The sequence below is a fragment of the Populus euphratica genome, unplaced genomic scaffold, assembly GCF_000495115.2.
Source record: "Populus euphratica unplaced genomic scaffold, PopEup_1.0 scaffold745.1, whole genome shotgun sequence".
NCBI classification, from domain to species: Eukaryota; Viridiplantae; Streptophyta; class Magnoliopsida; order Malpighiales; family Salicaceae; genus Populus; species Populus euphratica.
Genome location: NW_011500614.1, coordinates 31,710 through 46,964, shown reverse-complemented (window position 1 = coordinate 46,964; position 15,255 = coordinate 31,710). Strand labels below are relative to the sequence as shown.

At 33.0% G+C, this 15,255-nt stretch overlaps 1 protein-coding gene across 3 annotated transcripts; it reads right to left on the bottom strand.

Annotated features, from left to right (window-relative positions):
* Positions 1-1,429: 1,429 nt before the first annotated feature.
* Positions 1,430-13,606, bottom strand: LOC105115694 (NAD(P)-binding Rossmann-fold superfamily protein). 3 transcript variants are annotated; one of them, XM_011012653.1, is made up of 13 exons: positions 13,414-13,606; positions 13,243-13,298; positions 13,056-13,089; positions 12,487-12,585; positions 12,256-12,404; positions 10,010-10,048; positions 9,692-9,784; positions 9,214-9,312; positions 5,355-5,462; positions 5,014-5,097; positions 2,419-2,484; positions 2,142-2,241; positions 1,430-1,699 (listed from the first exon to the last, which is right to left on the bottom strand). In XM_011012653.1, the coding sequence occupies exons 1-12, from the start codon at positions 13,478-13,480 to the stop codon at positions 2,155-2,157; spliced, it is 981 nt and encodes a 326-aa protein (XP_011010955.1). In that variant the 5' UTR covers positions 13,481-13,606; the 3' UTR covers positions 1,430-1,699; positions 2,142-2,154. The 3 variants fall into 3 exon arrangements, with proteins under 3 accessions (XP_011010955.1, XP_011010954.1, XP_011010956.1); XM_011012652.1 differs by lacking the exon at positions 1,430-1,699 and having other exon boundaries at positions 1,849-2,241; XM_011012654.1 differs by lacking the exons at positions 1,430-1,699; positions 13,056-13,089; positions 13,243-13,298 and having other exon boundaries at positions 1,849-2,241.
* Positions 13,607-15,255: the final 1,649 nt, after the last annotated feature.

Genomic DNA, 15,255 nt, shown 5'->3' with positions numbered 1-15,255 from the left:
TGGGAATGGTTTATTTAAACAACCTAGAGAGAATCACCCAGTCTCGCAGCATGGGCGAAGCATCATTTTTATTGGAAATTTCTTCTGCGTTCGGCTTTTTTGGAAGGATCTTGTCTATTATGTTCCACTGGTATACAAGGTTAGAGCATTTTCCACTACTTGAAACACTAATAAGCTGACTGCACCTTGTAAGATGTAATAATCACGCTTCCTTTTATGGATATATTTTCCTTCGTTGATACTATATTTGTATAACCAGGGAAAAATCGGTAATAGCCAACCCAGCGTTAACAGTGCTCCTAATGATCCCCATGCCCATTGCTGTATTCTTGCTCCTCGAAAGCAACAGTTGTTTATACATCAGCACCGGGATCTTGGGAACCTGTTCAGGAGCCTTGATTGCTATAAATTCAATGACAGCGTCGGAGCTGTTCGGCTCCAAGAACTCAGTTGCGAAACAAACCATTGTTCTAACTAACATTCCCTTGGGCTCTCTGCTTTTTGGGTACCTGGCAGCTATTAACTATCAAAGCGAAGGTGCTGGCGATCATGGAGTATGCATAGGGCTGCAATGCTATCACAAAACTTTCATCATCTGGGGGTCCATTTGCTTCATAGGAACAATTCTTAGTTTTCTTCTGCATCTTCGCACGCAGAACTTCTATTCTCAGAAATCCTAGAGTGTTGGCAATTGAAGACTATTATTGTCCATGTCTTCTTTGGATGATAGACACTATCAGCTCATCTAGTTCCGCTTTGTGTCCATGTCTTCTTTGGATGACACACACTATCAGCTCATCTAGTTCCGCTTTGATGAGGCTCTGGGAGAGCATTTGTTACATTCTACATTTTCGCAACGCCAAAAAATTCATTTTTACAACTTCATTTTTACAACTTGCTACGACATCACATATATCACCACATTTATCACGACACCCCTCAACTAAATCCAATTTTAAAACCACCCATCCCCATGTGCTGAGTCTTGCACATAACACGGAGTCGACAACTCCAGTCTAAAGAGAGGAATCCTATTTTCAATTTACCGTACAAAGATGATACAACAACGTCACCTACACCATGAGAGGCGGGTGGTGGGGGGCAGGAAACCTAAGCCATTTCACTACCAAAACCCCTCACAATAGCCAAGCTAACAGAACAATGAACGAGGTAACACCTCTTTCATCTTGAAGGACAATTTTTCTGGCTAGAAACAAACGAGGTAACACCTCTTTCGTCTTGAAGGACAATTTTTCTGGCTAGAAAGTTTACCAAGCATGGCTTCGAGTTCCAGATCTATTTGGATGCACTAATGGTTTTGGAGTGAATTTGCCAACTTCAGCGACAGTTTCATTTCACTCCCCACGTTTATGGTTCATGATAACTGTCGTTTTCCTTAAGAACCACGAGCTTCTTATAAAAACCAAGCTAAGCACAACAGGGATGAACTATACTCGAAAGTAATGATATTTGATGCAAGTAATACCTCCATCTCTCTGCACAGATCATGACACTGTTACTCGGATGAACTACCATAACCTTTCTAAGATAAATGATACGCTCATAAATCATGGGATTTGATGCATGAACATTAACATCTCTTTGCAATGAGATACATGACACTGTTATTTTCCCACTTGAATCACACCAATGAATCCTAATGTAAATGTCAAGGAGTCCTTTTACATTAGGAGAGAACCTGCATGCAGTAATAGCAATCAACATGCTTGTAAAACCAAGGGTACAGATATAGTTATAATTAATCTCAATATACTCATCCAACTTAGTTCAAAAAACAGGGAAAAAAAAAGAGAGAGGGTAAAATCCATTTGGTCATCACTATGTATCTGAATCTGTAATGGATGGATTTCTATACCACCTCACCTTAAACAAAAAAGGAAAATAAAAGGTAGCTTTGTAACTTTTGACATTAAACAGGTACACCAGTATCAGCTGTTAGGCACATGGTATATATTTTCTTTGATATACTTTTTGACTCAAGTTGAGGATTTTCATTGATAGAACAATTCTGACAAGATAACTGACAATGATTTGAATTATTGCGTTGTATTATAAATCTTCCATTGGAAGGGCTTGTATTGTTGTCGCAAACTACTACATAAAACAGAAGAGATATCTACCTGCAGTAACAATTCAGGTTGCTTTCTTCTTCCCAAACAATAAGCTCAAAGAGTACGTATTGCCTTTTTGTGCAGCAGCTTCCAATCGATTTGCACCAATCTAAGACAGTTCAACCACAAATTCTATTCAAGTGGCGTTCAAAATGATGAAAAATAATAAACGTTAACAGCTATTAATTGTGTGGCTGTGAAAGAAAACTGGATTCACAAGGTATGATGGTGCGGTTCAAATTAGCCCTTAAATGTTTAAGTGGAACATATTGTTCTGAGAAGATACCTTATCCATGAGCCAATACCCAACAGTTGGCATGTACTGCACTAAATACAGAACAGCTAGCACAGGCTGAGAGATGGAACGAAATATTAATATTTGCGAAAAACTATGATAGCAAGGAAATGGAAGAGCTTTGTCAGCATATTCTTACACACATGAAAGGAAAGGAGATATGCACATTCCATTGCAAAATCACAAGCGTGATACACAAAACATATTAGAAAATGCTAGTTTATAAGGATAAGTTTTTGTCCTCAATTTGAAAGTTAAAAATATAATATAAAATAATTCCTCATACAAAACTTTATTATTTGCATATGACTAAGAAAATGCCATAGATGATAATAAAGTTGATAATATGCCTAGTTTCTATGGTATATTTTAGTTTCAATCAAGAACTCCTCATATTCATATTTTCACATAGTTATACTAAGGTCCTCATGGTAAAAGCTAGTTGACCAGTCTAGATGGGAGAATTGTATGGTCTAAATTTGAAAGGTTGAAAAAAAATCCACAATTCTATCATCATTCCTCAAATTCTCATATTAACATAGTCATCCTAAAGTGTTGCCCCTAAAGTGCAGGCAGCATTTCTGTTTCGAGAAGCATTATATATCATTTGTTGTGGTCAAGAGTGTCGTATATTTATTAGTCAGACTATTATATTATAAACTAGTATCAATTTGTGATGGTTCTAAGAGGTACCTGAGATATATTAAACACTCAACAAGGGCAGGCTACTGATTTCTTACATATCCAAAAAAAAAAAAGGCCAAAGGATATCTATGTAGGGAAAACTGATCTTATGTGCAATTATGACAGAAACTTAAAGAGTTATCCACCTTGGCCCTAGCTCATAAACATCTTACATTCAAAACTAATCATTCATGCTCATACACCTGCATGTGTATACTGAATGCTTTAGGTTTGAAGCTGTGACTCTCGCTTTACTTTTACCAAGCACACCTAACATACCATTAATCAGATAGCAAGGGAAGTTTATTTGAATTTTACAATTGAAGCAATTTTTTAAGAAACCAGATAAATGAAGCTAAACCCTAACACAGCACAAAAACCTAGAAGAAAACAAGAGCAAGAAAACAGAGCACATTGAAACACACCAGTACCCAGTAAAGCTCAATTAAATTTTAACCACAGGAATTACTGAACCCTGAACAGCCACACGCAAATATTCAAGAGGCTTGTCAATTTTTCTAGGTTCTCTTTAAAATTTAACACCTTGATTTAAGATCACAACTCTATTATTAAGACCTCACTGTCTGTCATGAGGTGGCTATATTACAAGTTATAACTAGTGTGCAGTCATGCGTCATATTTCATTGACAGGAATTGAACCGGTGCATGGAGGATTCACAATCGCCATGATCCACTTGGCTACATCCACCCCTACTACTCTATTTACAATTTACCAAGTTTTGAATTTCTAACATTTAACATTCAATTTGATCTTTTTTATTTTTTACAAGTCTTATACAAAATACAAAACTAAAAAAATATATATATTAAGAGAAATGCCAACCCTCTTGATAGAACAAGAAATTGGCGATTGCTCCTTTTTTTTCTTTTTTTTTCAAAAGCTTGCACACGCTAAGACAAAAGCCATATCCATTTGTAGATATTTTTTTTCAAAAGCTTGCACACACTAAGACAAAAGCCATATCCATTTGTAGATGGAACTTCGACAGCAACTAGGTCTAGAGAGAAATTATGAGCATTATGTTCATGCAAACTTCCATACCAAGGTTAGCACGGTTAATAATATCAGCACAGGTATTAATTACACAACCTTGACTATCAACTATAGATTAGTTGAAATTGAAACCATTTAGATTGAAAGCCATGGTGCTATTAATACATTATAGTTATCCTTGGGTTGGATAAATTATCCAAAGAGGATCACTTAATTATAGCAAGAGTACGGAAAATTGAGCGTTTCTTATCACAACCCTTTTTCATAGCTGAAGTATTTACCAGTTCCTTGGGAAAACATGTCGGTCTAGTAGAAAAAATTAGAGGGTTTAAATTGATTCTTTCCAGAGAATTAAATAGTCTTCCTAATCAGGCCTTCAATTTGGTAGGTAACATTTGGTAGGTAACATTGATGAAGCTAATACGAAGGCTACGAGCTTAGAAATGGAGAACAACTTGAAGAAATGATCTTAAGTCTGTGTATTGACCCTGAATCAAATTTTTGGGATTCAAAAGTGAAAGAAATCACACTAGATTAGGTAAAGATAGACCTTTGAATATTTTTCCAGATAAATCATGGTAGCCAATCCCAAGTATTTGTGAATTACATTTCTTTGAGTTGAGTATTTCAAGAAACCTGGTGCTTATCAACAATTCATTGCTAACAAAATTAAATCTCATAGAATGATGTTTTCATGATACAAGCTTTCCAATGTTTCAAGGACAGAACATACGTGGAGTGTGGTCAAATGTCACAGAAGAAATTTCTCAATATTCAACAAAGTTATTGTGATTCAAGGTTGGTAGAATAGTGAAAGTACTAGAATCAAATTTTGTTTCATTTTATTTTAATCTAATAGAATGATTCTCTAGAGAAAATTCAAATACCTGGTCTGATATCCAAACTTCCTTTAAACCATGGGTTGCTGCAATAATTGTTAGTTCTGCACACCTTTCTGACGACACTCTCCTCTGTCAAAAAGAAAAAACACCAAGATCTATATTAAAACCAAGAAGGCAGGATAGAAGTAATCAGTAGTTACTGAGGGAAGGCAGATGGATGAAAACATGTGCTATAAGAACATAACTGTTTTACAATATACCAATCTGCACAATCATAGATGTGCACAACTTGCTGCTTCACAATATTTGGGTTGTCCAAAAGACAGCAAGAAAAAAAGTTACAAGTAAAGCCAATTCCACTCATAACATTACAGTAAGAAGCTCACCTCAAAAGTACCTTTCTTTCCTGAGGTTGTCGATCCAGATCCAAAACCATTTGACGTTTCTATTGGCCCAGGACAAACAATGGTCACCTTAATCCCTTTCTGACAGAGCTGCAATAACACAAGTTTAAGAAAGAATGCAAGGACTCAGCAACGAATAGGAAAACAGTTGAACAACATTCATTATAAGGTGAAGCATAACAATTTGGAATAATGTATTGTTTTAAATAGCATAAACCATTACAAACATCATTGCCCACAATATAGCCTCTTGTGTGTCTTGACTGATGTAGTTTGGTTCTGATGTTTCTTTTAAATAAGTATCTTGATGGACACTTGGGGGAATGGACCAGGAAAACAAACTCCTTATATCCCACTTAGTTTCAATTGGGACAAACTACCATTCTTTTAAAGTTATAGGCTAGAAACTCTCCCTGTACATTAACCACATAGCACATAATAGAACCAACTAAAATCATAAAGCTCTTATTCCTAGTGTACCATCAAAGCACACATACTATGCGAATCATTCTTCTGAGCTTGGGTACATTTCAGTTCAAGTATATACTCATCCAATCAACTTAAGTAGTGACACCAACATTTTTTATTTTCTGCAATACCATACAAATCAAGGAACTTGTGTTTAAAGTTTCTTATCCACATCATACACATTTATAAGTTCTAATTAGCTAATTGGCCAAATCACGAGCGCATATTTCAAAGTTTATTCTTTTCTATATGTAGCATGCAACATACTTGGCACAATTAACCCAACCACCTTTCCAAGTTCCAATTAGTCAATCCAGGTAAACATTTTTCAAAGTTTATCTGCTATCTCCAGCATTAAGGGAAATAAACTAGGCACAATTAGCACAACCACCTCTAATCCTCTTCCAAATATTAACATCAGAGAGAGAGAGAGAGATCATAGATAGACGAAACGACTAAAACAGAACTATTACAAAAGCATGATTGAGAATGAGAGAGAGAGAGAGAGAGAGAGATACTAGAACCGTCTAAAACAGAACTATTACAAAAGCATGATGGAGAACGAGTCAACCTCCAAAATATGAAAGCAAATGGAATATAATAGAAGAGAAATTCAATCTCTATCGGCTCAAGAAACTCCCCTAAAAGCACTTGACGCATGGCACTACAAATAAGAAAGTAAAAGAAATTCAATCTCTATCTCTATCGGCTCAAGAAACTCCCCTAAAAGCACTTGAAGCATGGCACTCCAAATAAGAAAGTAAACCAATCCTGTCCCTCACCAATTGTGTAAAGTGTAATGGTTGTTAAGAATTCTACCATCTCTCCAACCAAGGACATCATGCAAAGCAGCCCCTTCTTTCACACAAATCATTTTTTGTGAAAATCAGCCAGGTCAGCAGTTTATATCCACTTATAGTGGTTTCTCTTGCATTTTATGATCTTATATAAACATGAGAACTATTCACCGGAACATTTTCCCAGTAACATCTGAGGTTATATATGGACTTTGTACATGTTAGTCAATAAACTAGAATAAGATAATCATAAGTACTATTCTCTTATGGTATCTCTTGAATTTGGTTTCACTATTATCTTATGAAAGTTCAATGACTCGGAGAACCACTGATAACCTGATGAACTCAACGTAAAATGCATTAGTCATACTCATTATTTAGTGGTAATAGCTTATATAAAGTTTGATATATTAAATAATAGTAGTGTCGGATTCTAAGGGTAAATGAGAAACAATCAGTTAACAACTAGCTAGTTTAAAAGCTTTATAAAAGGAAATCATATTTTTGTCATAAATTTGCAAGTGTGCCAAAGTCAAGATATTTCTATGCTTGAATTTTCATGTGGTTTATTGGCTAGCCTTCCTGGTGTGGAAGATTTTTTTTCTAATGCATAGTTTTATGTTAATAAACATAACTTTCAATACGACCCTTGAATCGGACTAAAATTTTGATAGATGATTTTAGAGACCCTATTTCTCATAAGGTTAAAATTTTGTATCTATCCGAATACAGGAAGGCCTTCAAATAAAGTCCAGAAGTCACTGATCGAAATTAATTGTATTTTCCTAGTTGATTTAGAATTCTTTTTTCTATTTGGTTTAGAACCCTTCCATTATTTTTTCAACTTTGTTTAGGTTTTTTTTTTTCTAGTATAAATAGGGTTATTTAGCTTGTAATATAAGCATACTACTTGAACAGAAAATATTCAATAATAAAGTTTTGATTTAGGATTTCTATAAGATCCCTTTTCAATGACAGATTCTGCCTTCTTATGCTTGTTGTTTTCTTGTGTTTCTTTTGTTTGCATCAATTGATATGAAAACCCAACGATCCTAGATTATTACTTGTTATGTGCTGCTAAATACTATAGCTAGAAGAGGTCGCAGAGCAGAATGTGTTAAGGTAAGAATGATGAGAACATCCCCTTGAGAGAGAAACATTGTAATAGAAGACGGCAAAGACATATTGCAAAAGTGAAAAGAGATTTTCAAGAACTAGTGAGCGAAGACATGCGGAGACAAATTGCACAATTAACCTGTTAGTTGGCGAAGGCAAGGAGCTTGAGGGATCATGAAAAAAGTGATCATGGATTCATGGCTAGTTTTGAGAACTCGTTTCAAAGACACAAGGTAATTTCTTGATCGGGATGAATATGATATGATATTGAAACTGAATTTTTTGATGATTCTAGCTATTGGGTGCAGTGGAATTAACCACCAAAATATGACAAGGTAGAAGCTCAAGATATCATTAGGCTTAAAGGTTGCAGAAATCCTAAAAACTCTGTAAATTGGGATCCATAAGGATTCTTTCATGAAAGTGACGAATCCATTGATACTCCAAAAGAGTGTTTTGTAGCTAACTTTGAAGATATTGAAGTAATAGAAATTTTCAACCATAAAGAAATCAATGGACCAACCTATTATTTATTGCCAACAATCAGTGTCTAAAGTTGATGTTTGAAGAATTAAAGTTGATGTTCGAAGAATTTCAAGGTGGTTTTGGCATTGTCAACAAAGATGTGTTATTGTTGTCAAGAACAATAAAGTTATGTTGAATTTTGAGTTAGAGTTTGAGAAGGCTACTACAAGAGTTGTTGCACATGATCTTCAATGTAACATTAAGATTGGCTTCGTTGTCAGGGAGGATGATCATGTTCCTAAAAGGTATGATGTTTTTAATGAAAAGGCAGAGCAAGTAAAGGGTTTGGGACTTTTGATTTGACAGCCATAAGATCGAGGTAAGAGAAATCTGAGCTCGAGAGAAGTTCTCTTTAACCCGAGAAGACTGACGCAAAAGATTTTTTTTATAATGCACAGCTTTATGATAATAAGCATAACTTTCAATCTGAACATTGAATCAAGTTAAAATCTTAATAAACGATTTTAAAGGCCCTATTTCCAATAAGATGGGAATTTTGTATCCATCCAGGTACAGGAAAGCTTTCAAATAAAGCCCAAAAATTAATGTTCAAGATTTGTTATATTTTTCTAGTTAATTCATAATTCTTTTTTCTATTTGGTTTAGAATTCTTTTATTATTTTCAGCTTTGTTTATGATTTTTTTCTAATATAAATAGGGTTATTTAGCTTATATTTTAGACAGACTATCTATAAATAATATTCAACTATAAATTTCAAATTAGAGTTTATTTGTGATCCCTTTTCAACAAAATTCTATGTTATTGTTCTTGCTATCTTTCTTACGTTACTTCTATTCATTTTATGGATCGACACAAATGCAACCTTTTTGGCCATTATTGCAATACTTTTATGTTATAGTCACACGTGGCAAGAATTCTACTCTACCACAATGAGAAATTCCCAATGCATTTGACTTAGAAATAATATATATACCTCAGAACGCAAGGAATGAAAGTATCCATTTAGAGCAAATTTTGAAGCAGAGTATATGGCCTGACTCGGGGTGGGTGTCTTGCCTGCAGCACTGCTCATCTGCATGCATAATGCATTTAAAAAGTTAGTGGATATCAACGTGGATAGATGGCATGTACAATTATAAAACTAATCTATTTTTTTAGAGAAGGGTGAGAGGCAAGAGCTCTAATATAGATAATTATTAGATTTCCTTTTTTTATATATATATTTTGGTCCTCTGTTTATAACATACCAATCAAAGCAATGTAGCTAGGAAACTAAGAAAAGAGAACACAACTTTCTAGCAACCAATCTCATAAGTGACAAGAGTTGCAACAGACTATAAGAAACAATTGGTTAATGTGTAAGGATCATTCAGTAATAATTTACTTATTAAGTTTAGGTGTACATCGAAAACAAATACTGGTTAAAATATATATTACTAATCCAATCATACCACAACAAAATGACCCCAGCCCCGGCTCAGCATAGAAGATGCCAACAGTCGTGTGAGAGATATTGGCCCCAGGACATTGATGTTGAATGTAGCCTACTTCCATGATAGAAGCACCATTAGTAGTTTTACAAGAGAGTTGCGCAAAAAAAATTGATAGTATCATATTAGTGATCCTTTGATAAATGCATCCTGTTGACTGAACTCAACTTGTAACTAAATGCGGGCAAGACAAAGCAAAATAACTCAAGTAAACTAGTGTTATTTTTTAAGCGATTGGACTAGATCATCATCAGGATGCCTACTTCCTTGATTTGATACCTTGACACTTTCCTCATTCACATCCAAAGCTATTGATTTCTGCCAAAAAGAAATAAAAATATAAAGTCATTCACCACTGGAAGACAAATCAATTTTACAAGCATACCAGTAGGTTATCACAATGATGGGTAAAATAAACAGAACCTTAAGACCTTAAACAGTATACCACATGTTATTGCTGCATATTCAATGCTTCCAGAGACATGTATACTAGGTAACCTGAAGTGATGTGAGGAAGTCTTGATTGATGAAATATTTCTACAAATTTCTAATCAATATTGTGTTTGCAGAATCAAAATGTACTTATACTTGATAACACACTGATCATCCCTAAACAGCATCCACTTTTAGCATAGAGTAAATAAATTGAAATAAAAAGGCAGCACAATCATGAAATTTAATTGATGGCGATAAATTTGCTTTCCCAAAATCTTTATGTTTTTTTGTCACAACAAAGAAATCTTAAGGCTATGGCTTATGACCAAGCATTCTCACATTTTAACATAAGTAGGAAAACAAAAACAAAATGAATGAAACTTACACAACCTCTCCGGGCATAATGCTACTTGTTTTTTTGGTCCATCAACAACCAAGAATGCAAATACTATATCACATGTGTAGTAATCACACTCTTTGGTAGGAAATGGCAATAACAGGCAAGGAAATGGCAATAGCAGGCAGGCAACGGTGAAGGTTCAGATAAATTTATACTCACAACAATTAAAACCACATACCATTTCTTTTGCAATAGCCAATGGTACTTTCATCATCTTTAGTTTTTGTATAATCCAAGCAACCCTCCACCTCCACAAACACAAATATTTGGTTTGTTTACTTTTTTGCCTCACTTAACAAGTTTTTGTCTGCCATCCACTCATCACCAAAAAGATCTCAATCCGGGAAGACAATCACCATGACATCGCACACATGCGACATTAGTTATGAGTACTTTTAGATAAAAGTGCACACACTTGAGAAAGTGGAACTCTCTCTCAAGAATCAATTTCAATCTCTCTTTGAAAACACATCACATTCGAATCTCAAATCCCTTTGTAGAAAATGTGAAAGCCATCATGGATAGTTTTGTTTGTCCTTTAGTTATCTTCTTTTAACATCTCAAATTCTCATCATTCTCCACATCATTTCCAGCAAGGTTGTTACTTCTCTTGACCTCAACTCAGTCATTCTTTTCTTCTCTTCTACGTTATATCCTCTCATTTTCCACAATCCTAATTTAATTTCCCAAGCAATCCTCGACTATAGAGTCTTGCTAACACCAAATCCAATGGTTTTTTGTCAGTTCTCCTACAATTTCCTAAGCCTAAGTTTTGCAATCAGCAGAAGCACCTTTTGCCCTCAAATACCAATCAACCAAGTTTCAATTCAATCAACAAACTATAAGGCATTGTGCCATTCCTCACATGAAAAACAAAATTTAAAACGCCCACGCACATAAGGCAGATTATTAAGAACATGTCAATCAGACAAAAGGTACACAGGAAGGTGGTTAACAATGTTTTCATTCTAGAGGCATAGGATTGCTTCTGGGCATAGCGCACCGTTGACCTCCAGCCCATACAGTCAGTATAGACTGATACAAGACAACCTCCAAATGGTTGATAATTTGTTAATGGTTGGCAGGAAATTAAAAAACAAATGCATCTTTCAAAGGAAAAGGTAAAGCAGCTTCAAATTACAAAATTTAAGAGATTGATGAACAATTTATGCTTAAAAACATGAGTAAATCGGTGCAAAAACAAGGGCCATGTCAGTGGACAATATATGTATGAACCAAGCCTCACTCAAATCATGACCATGGAGATCCATTTTTATTTTATTTTTTTGGTCATGAATGAAAATAAGTCTCTCAAAATGGGAAGTAAAGCGAGATACCCACTATAAAAACCGTTATTAGTTTGTAACAATGTTTTCAAAGCAATGTTTTAAAGATGGTAAAGTGAACTAGAGGCCTGTTATTTGATGAAAGGTAGTGAAACATTAACAACCTTGTTGAAGAATCACAGCGGTGCATGATATCTTGATAGGACATACTGAAATTTGCAATGAGCTAGCAGGTTCCTTAGCTAACTAAGAGCAGCTATTGATTTTGTAACATGATTTCCCTTTACTTCTTTATCACTAGAATACAATGACCATTAGTAAATGTCTATGTGTATGCCTCTTTGGCTGATTATATACGTGTATAGCAATGTATCACTATCCCAAATCAGAAATTTCATACTTACTGGTCGTTCATAAGCTGCATTGTGGATCATATAATCAACACCAGCACCAGAGAAAAAGGACTCTGCTTTCTGTACGGCCTCCTTAAGAAGCTCTTCACCTGATGCCAAATCCAAAGGTATAATCTTTACTTCACCAGGTGCATGTTTACCTGCGAGTATGCTAATGGCGTGTTAAAAAACTAGTAAAGAAGGAAATGGAAGGCCAAGCTCCACATTGGAGAATTGATGTACCAGTAAGTTGGTTCTTGACACGCTCCAATTCTGCTTCATTCCGTGATGAAAGAATTAGTTTGGCACCTAAACTTGCCAGTTGTTTAGCAAGAGCCTCACCTGAAACCCACCATGAAAAGTGAAAGAGACGAGGAGTTTATCTAGGACAAGGAAATTAAGAAAATTTCAAACATAGAAACACATCACACAACAGATATGGAGGACAAAAGCTTCATAAGGACAGTCTGGACCAGAAAACCATTTTCCTATACGGCCAGATTTTCTCATAGCAGTATTGTGCCGTTTAATTGCACAAAACACAACGACCGTATAAATTGACAACCATAGGATTTTTGGGTAAGAGATGCAGTTGGAAACACATTATATGCACACAGAAAATAGTTATAAAAGAAAAGATTAAACTTATCACATAAAATAGAAAAGGGCACACCAATTCAATGGTTAGCTTATTTATTGTACATGCAAGCCAAGTTCTTTCTGATCAGAGAAAATGAAATCCCAAGCTATGTATTAAAATCAATCAAATTCGACAAAAATACATCAAGAATTCAAAATGGGAATTTCCATACCTATTCCACGGCTGGCTCCAGTAATCCAAACAACCTAAAAAAATCATATGTAATAAGTATACAAAACACACACACACTTCAAAGTTCAAAGTTTCAAAACAATACACAGATTATGATATGAAATCGAAAGAAAATTAACAAAAAATAAAAAATAAAGAAAGACAATATTTTAAATTGGGTTTTTCACCTTATCTTCAATTTCTTCACGCTTGGCATGCCTCTTTGACATCAAAGTGAAATCCCCTTGAATTTAAAATAAAATTTATTAAAAAAAGAAGAAGAACACCCACATTAAAAATAGATACAGTGAGCTCGCAATTGACATGTAAATGCATGCATATGATCTCAGTATACATACCATCAGAAGTGAGGAACTTGAAGAGTAAAGCAACAAGAAGGAGAAGTGAGAGTAAAATGAAGATCATTGTTCGTTGTTTGTTCTTCGCGTTTCTCTTGTGTTATTGCGAGATAGATTGATAACAAAAATACCACAAGGACGTTTTGGATACTGACGGAGGTCACAACTCACAGACAACATTTGTTTTCTAAAAGCACCTTGGAGATGCTAGCCAAATTGATATTATAATTTTTTAAATAATATAAATAAAGTTTTTTTATTTAAATACATTTTAATTGTGAGAAGTTATTTAGAATATCTAAAGTATTTTAATATATTTAATTTATAATTATTTTAATAATATAATATGATAAGGTTGATTTAACAATGTAAAATACCTTTGATAATTTTTAATTAACTTCATACTAAAAAATAAATTTAATAAATTTAATAAAATTAATAAAAAAATAACTCAAGTTAATTCAAGTAAATTTATCAAATTAAAATTATTTTATAAAAAAATAAAAACAAAAACCAGTAAAAAAATATTATTAGCATTAATAATATTTTTGCTTTTTGGAAGACATATATATAAAAAACATTTAAAGAAAGTATAATAATATTTTGTTTAACACTCCTTTTGAACTAAAAAATGAACATTGAGAGTTAAAATAATATTTTTTATTATTATTTTTAATTCTTTATTTAGCATTTTAATGGGAGAGATTCTCTAAGCCTATTTTTAAATTTTATTTTTATTTAATTATATTAAAAATAAAATAAATTATTAATACAATTAAAGCATTTGAGGTGTTCACACCTCAACTTTATTTTTTATTTAAGTCTTTTTTATTGGTTTTTTTTAATTCAAGTACTTTTTAAAATTGGATTTATTTTTAACAAATCTCAACCCTTTTTTATTCACATTCCTTTTTGTATTAGCTCCTTTAAAATAAAATATTCTATTTTTTTAAGAGAAATTCATGTTAGATATTATCATTGTATAATCATGAGCATTTCTCTTAAAAAATTGCATATTAGGTTAACAAATAATAATTAACAAATTAATAGTTACTATTACATTAAAAAAAACTATAATCTTAAATTAAAACAATGGCCCAGTTGGATAATTTTTTAAAATCATTTTATGAATTTTATTTATAGTAAATTTTATTCTAAATTGAAAAGAAGAAATTAAGTAAAAAATTGATGGATTTTTAAAAAGATACCACGCATCAACTCTATCAAGGTCAACCCTATCAACTTTGTTATCCTGATTTAATTTTATTTTACTTGGTAGATACATACAATATTTTTTTTATAAATAAAATATTATTTTAAATAAAAACTAAAAATAATTAGAATAAATACTAGAAAGAATTTCAATAATTTGATTTAAAGAAGAAAAAATATATCCCTCAAATCAAAATCTTATTTTTTTTTCTTATTGTGTATGTCTTCTAATTACAAACATTATTTTTTAAAATAAATAATTGTTATGTTCTAAAAAGTAAATTTCAATTAAAAAACAATTCTGTTATAAAAAGTAAATTTCAATTAAAAAACAATTACAGCTCAATAATTTAAAGGTAAAAATAAAAGCCCGATTAATTGATAAATTTATGTTATATATTTATGAAATAAAAATATTTTATTGTCATAGTATAACCACATATTTCTTAAAAAATTGCGTATTAGGTTAATGTATAAAAATTAACAAATTAATATTTAAAAACTATAATCTTAAATTAAAACAATGGCCCAATTGGATAGCTTCTTAAAATCATTTGATGAATTTTATTTATACTAAATGTTATTCTAAATTAAAGGAACAATGTAAGAAAAAAAATTGATGGGCTTTTT

Coding starts and splice junctions, on each gene's coding strand:
- LOC105115694 (XM_011012653.1), bottom strand. CDS start 13,480: ATGATCTTCATTTTACTCTCACTTCTCCTTCTTGTTGCTTTACTCTTC. Junction 12,586..13,055: donor TGGAGCCAGCCGTGGAATAG/GTATGGAAATTC, acceptor GGTGGGTTTCAG/GTGAGGCTCTTGCTAAACAA. Junction 2,485..5,013: donor AAGTTTGGATATCAGACCAG/GTATTTGAATTT, acceptor TCCATCTCTCAG/CCTGTGCTAGCTGTTCTGTA.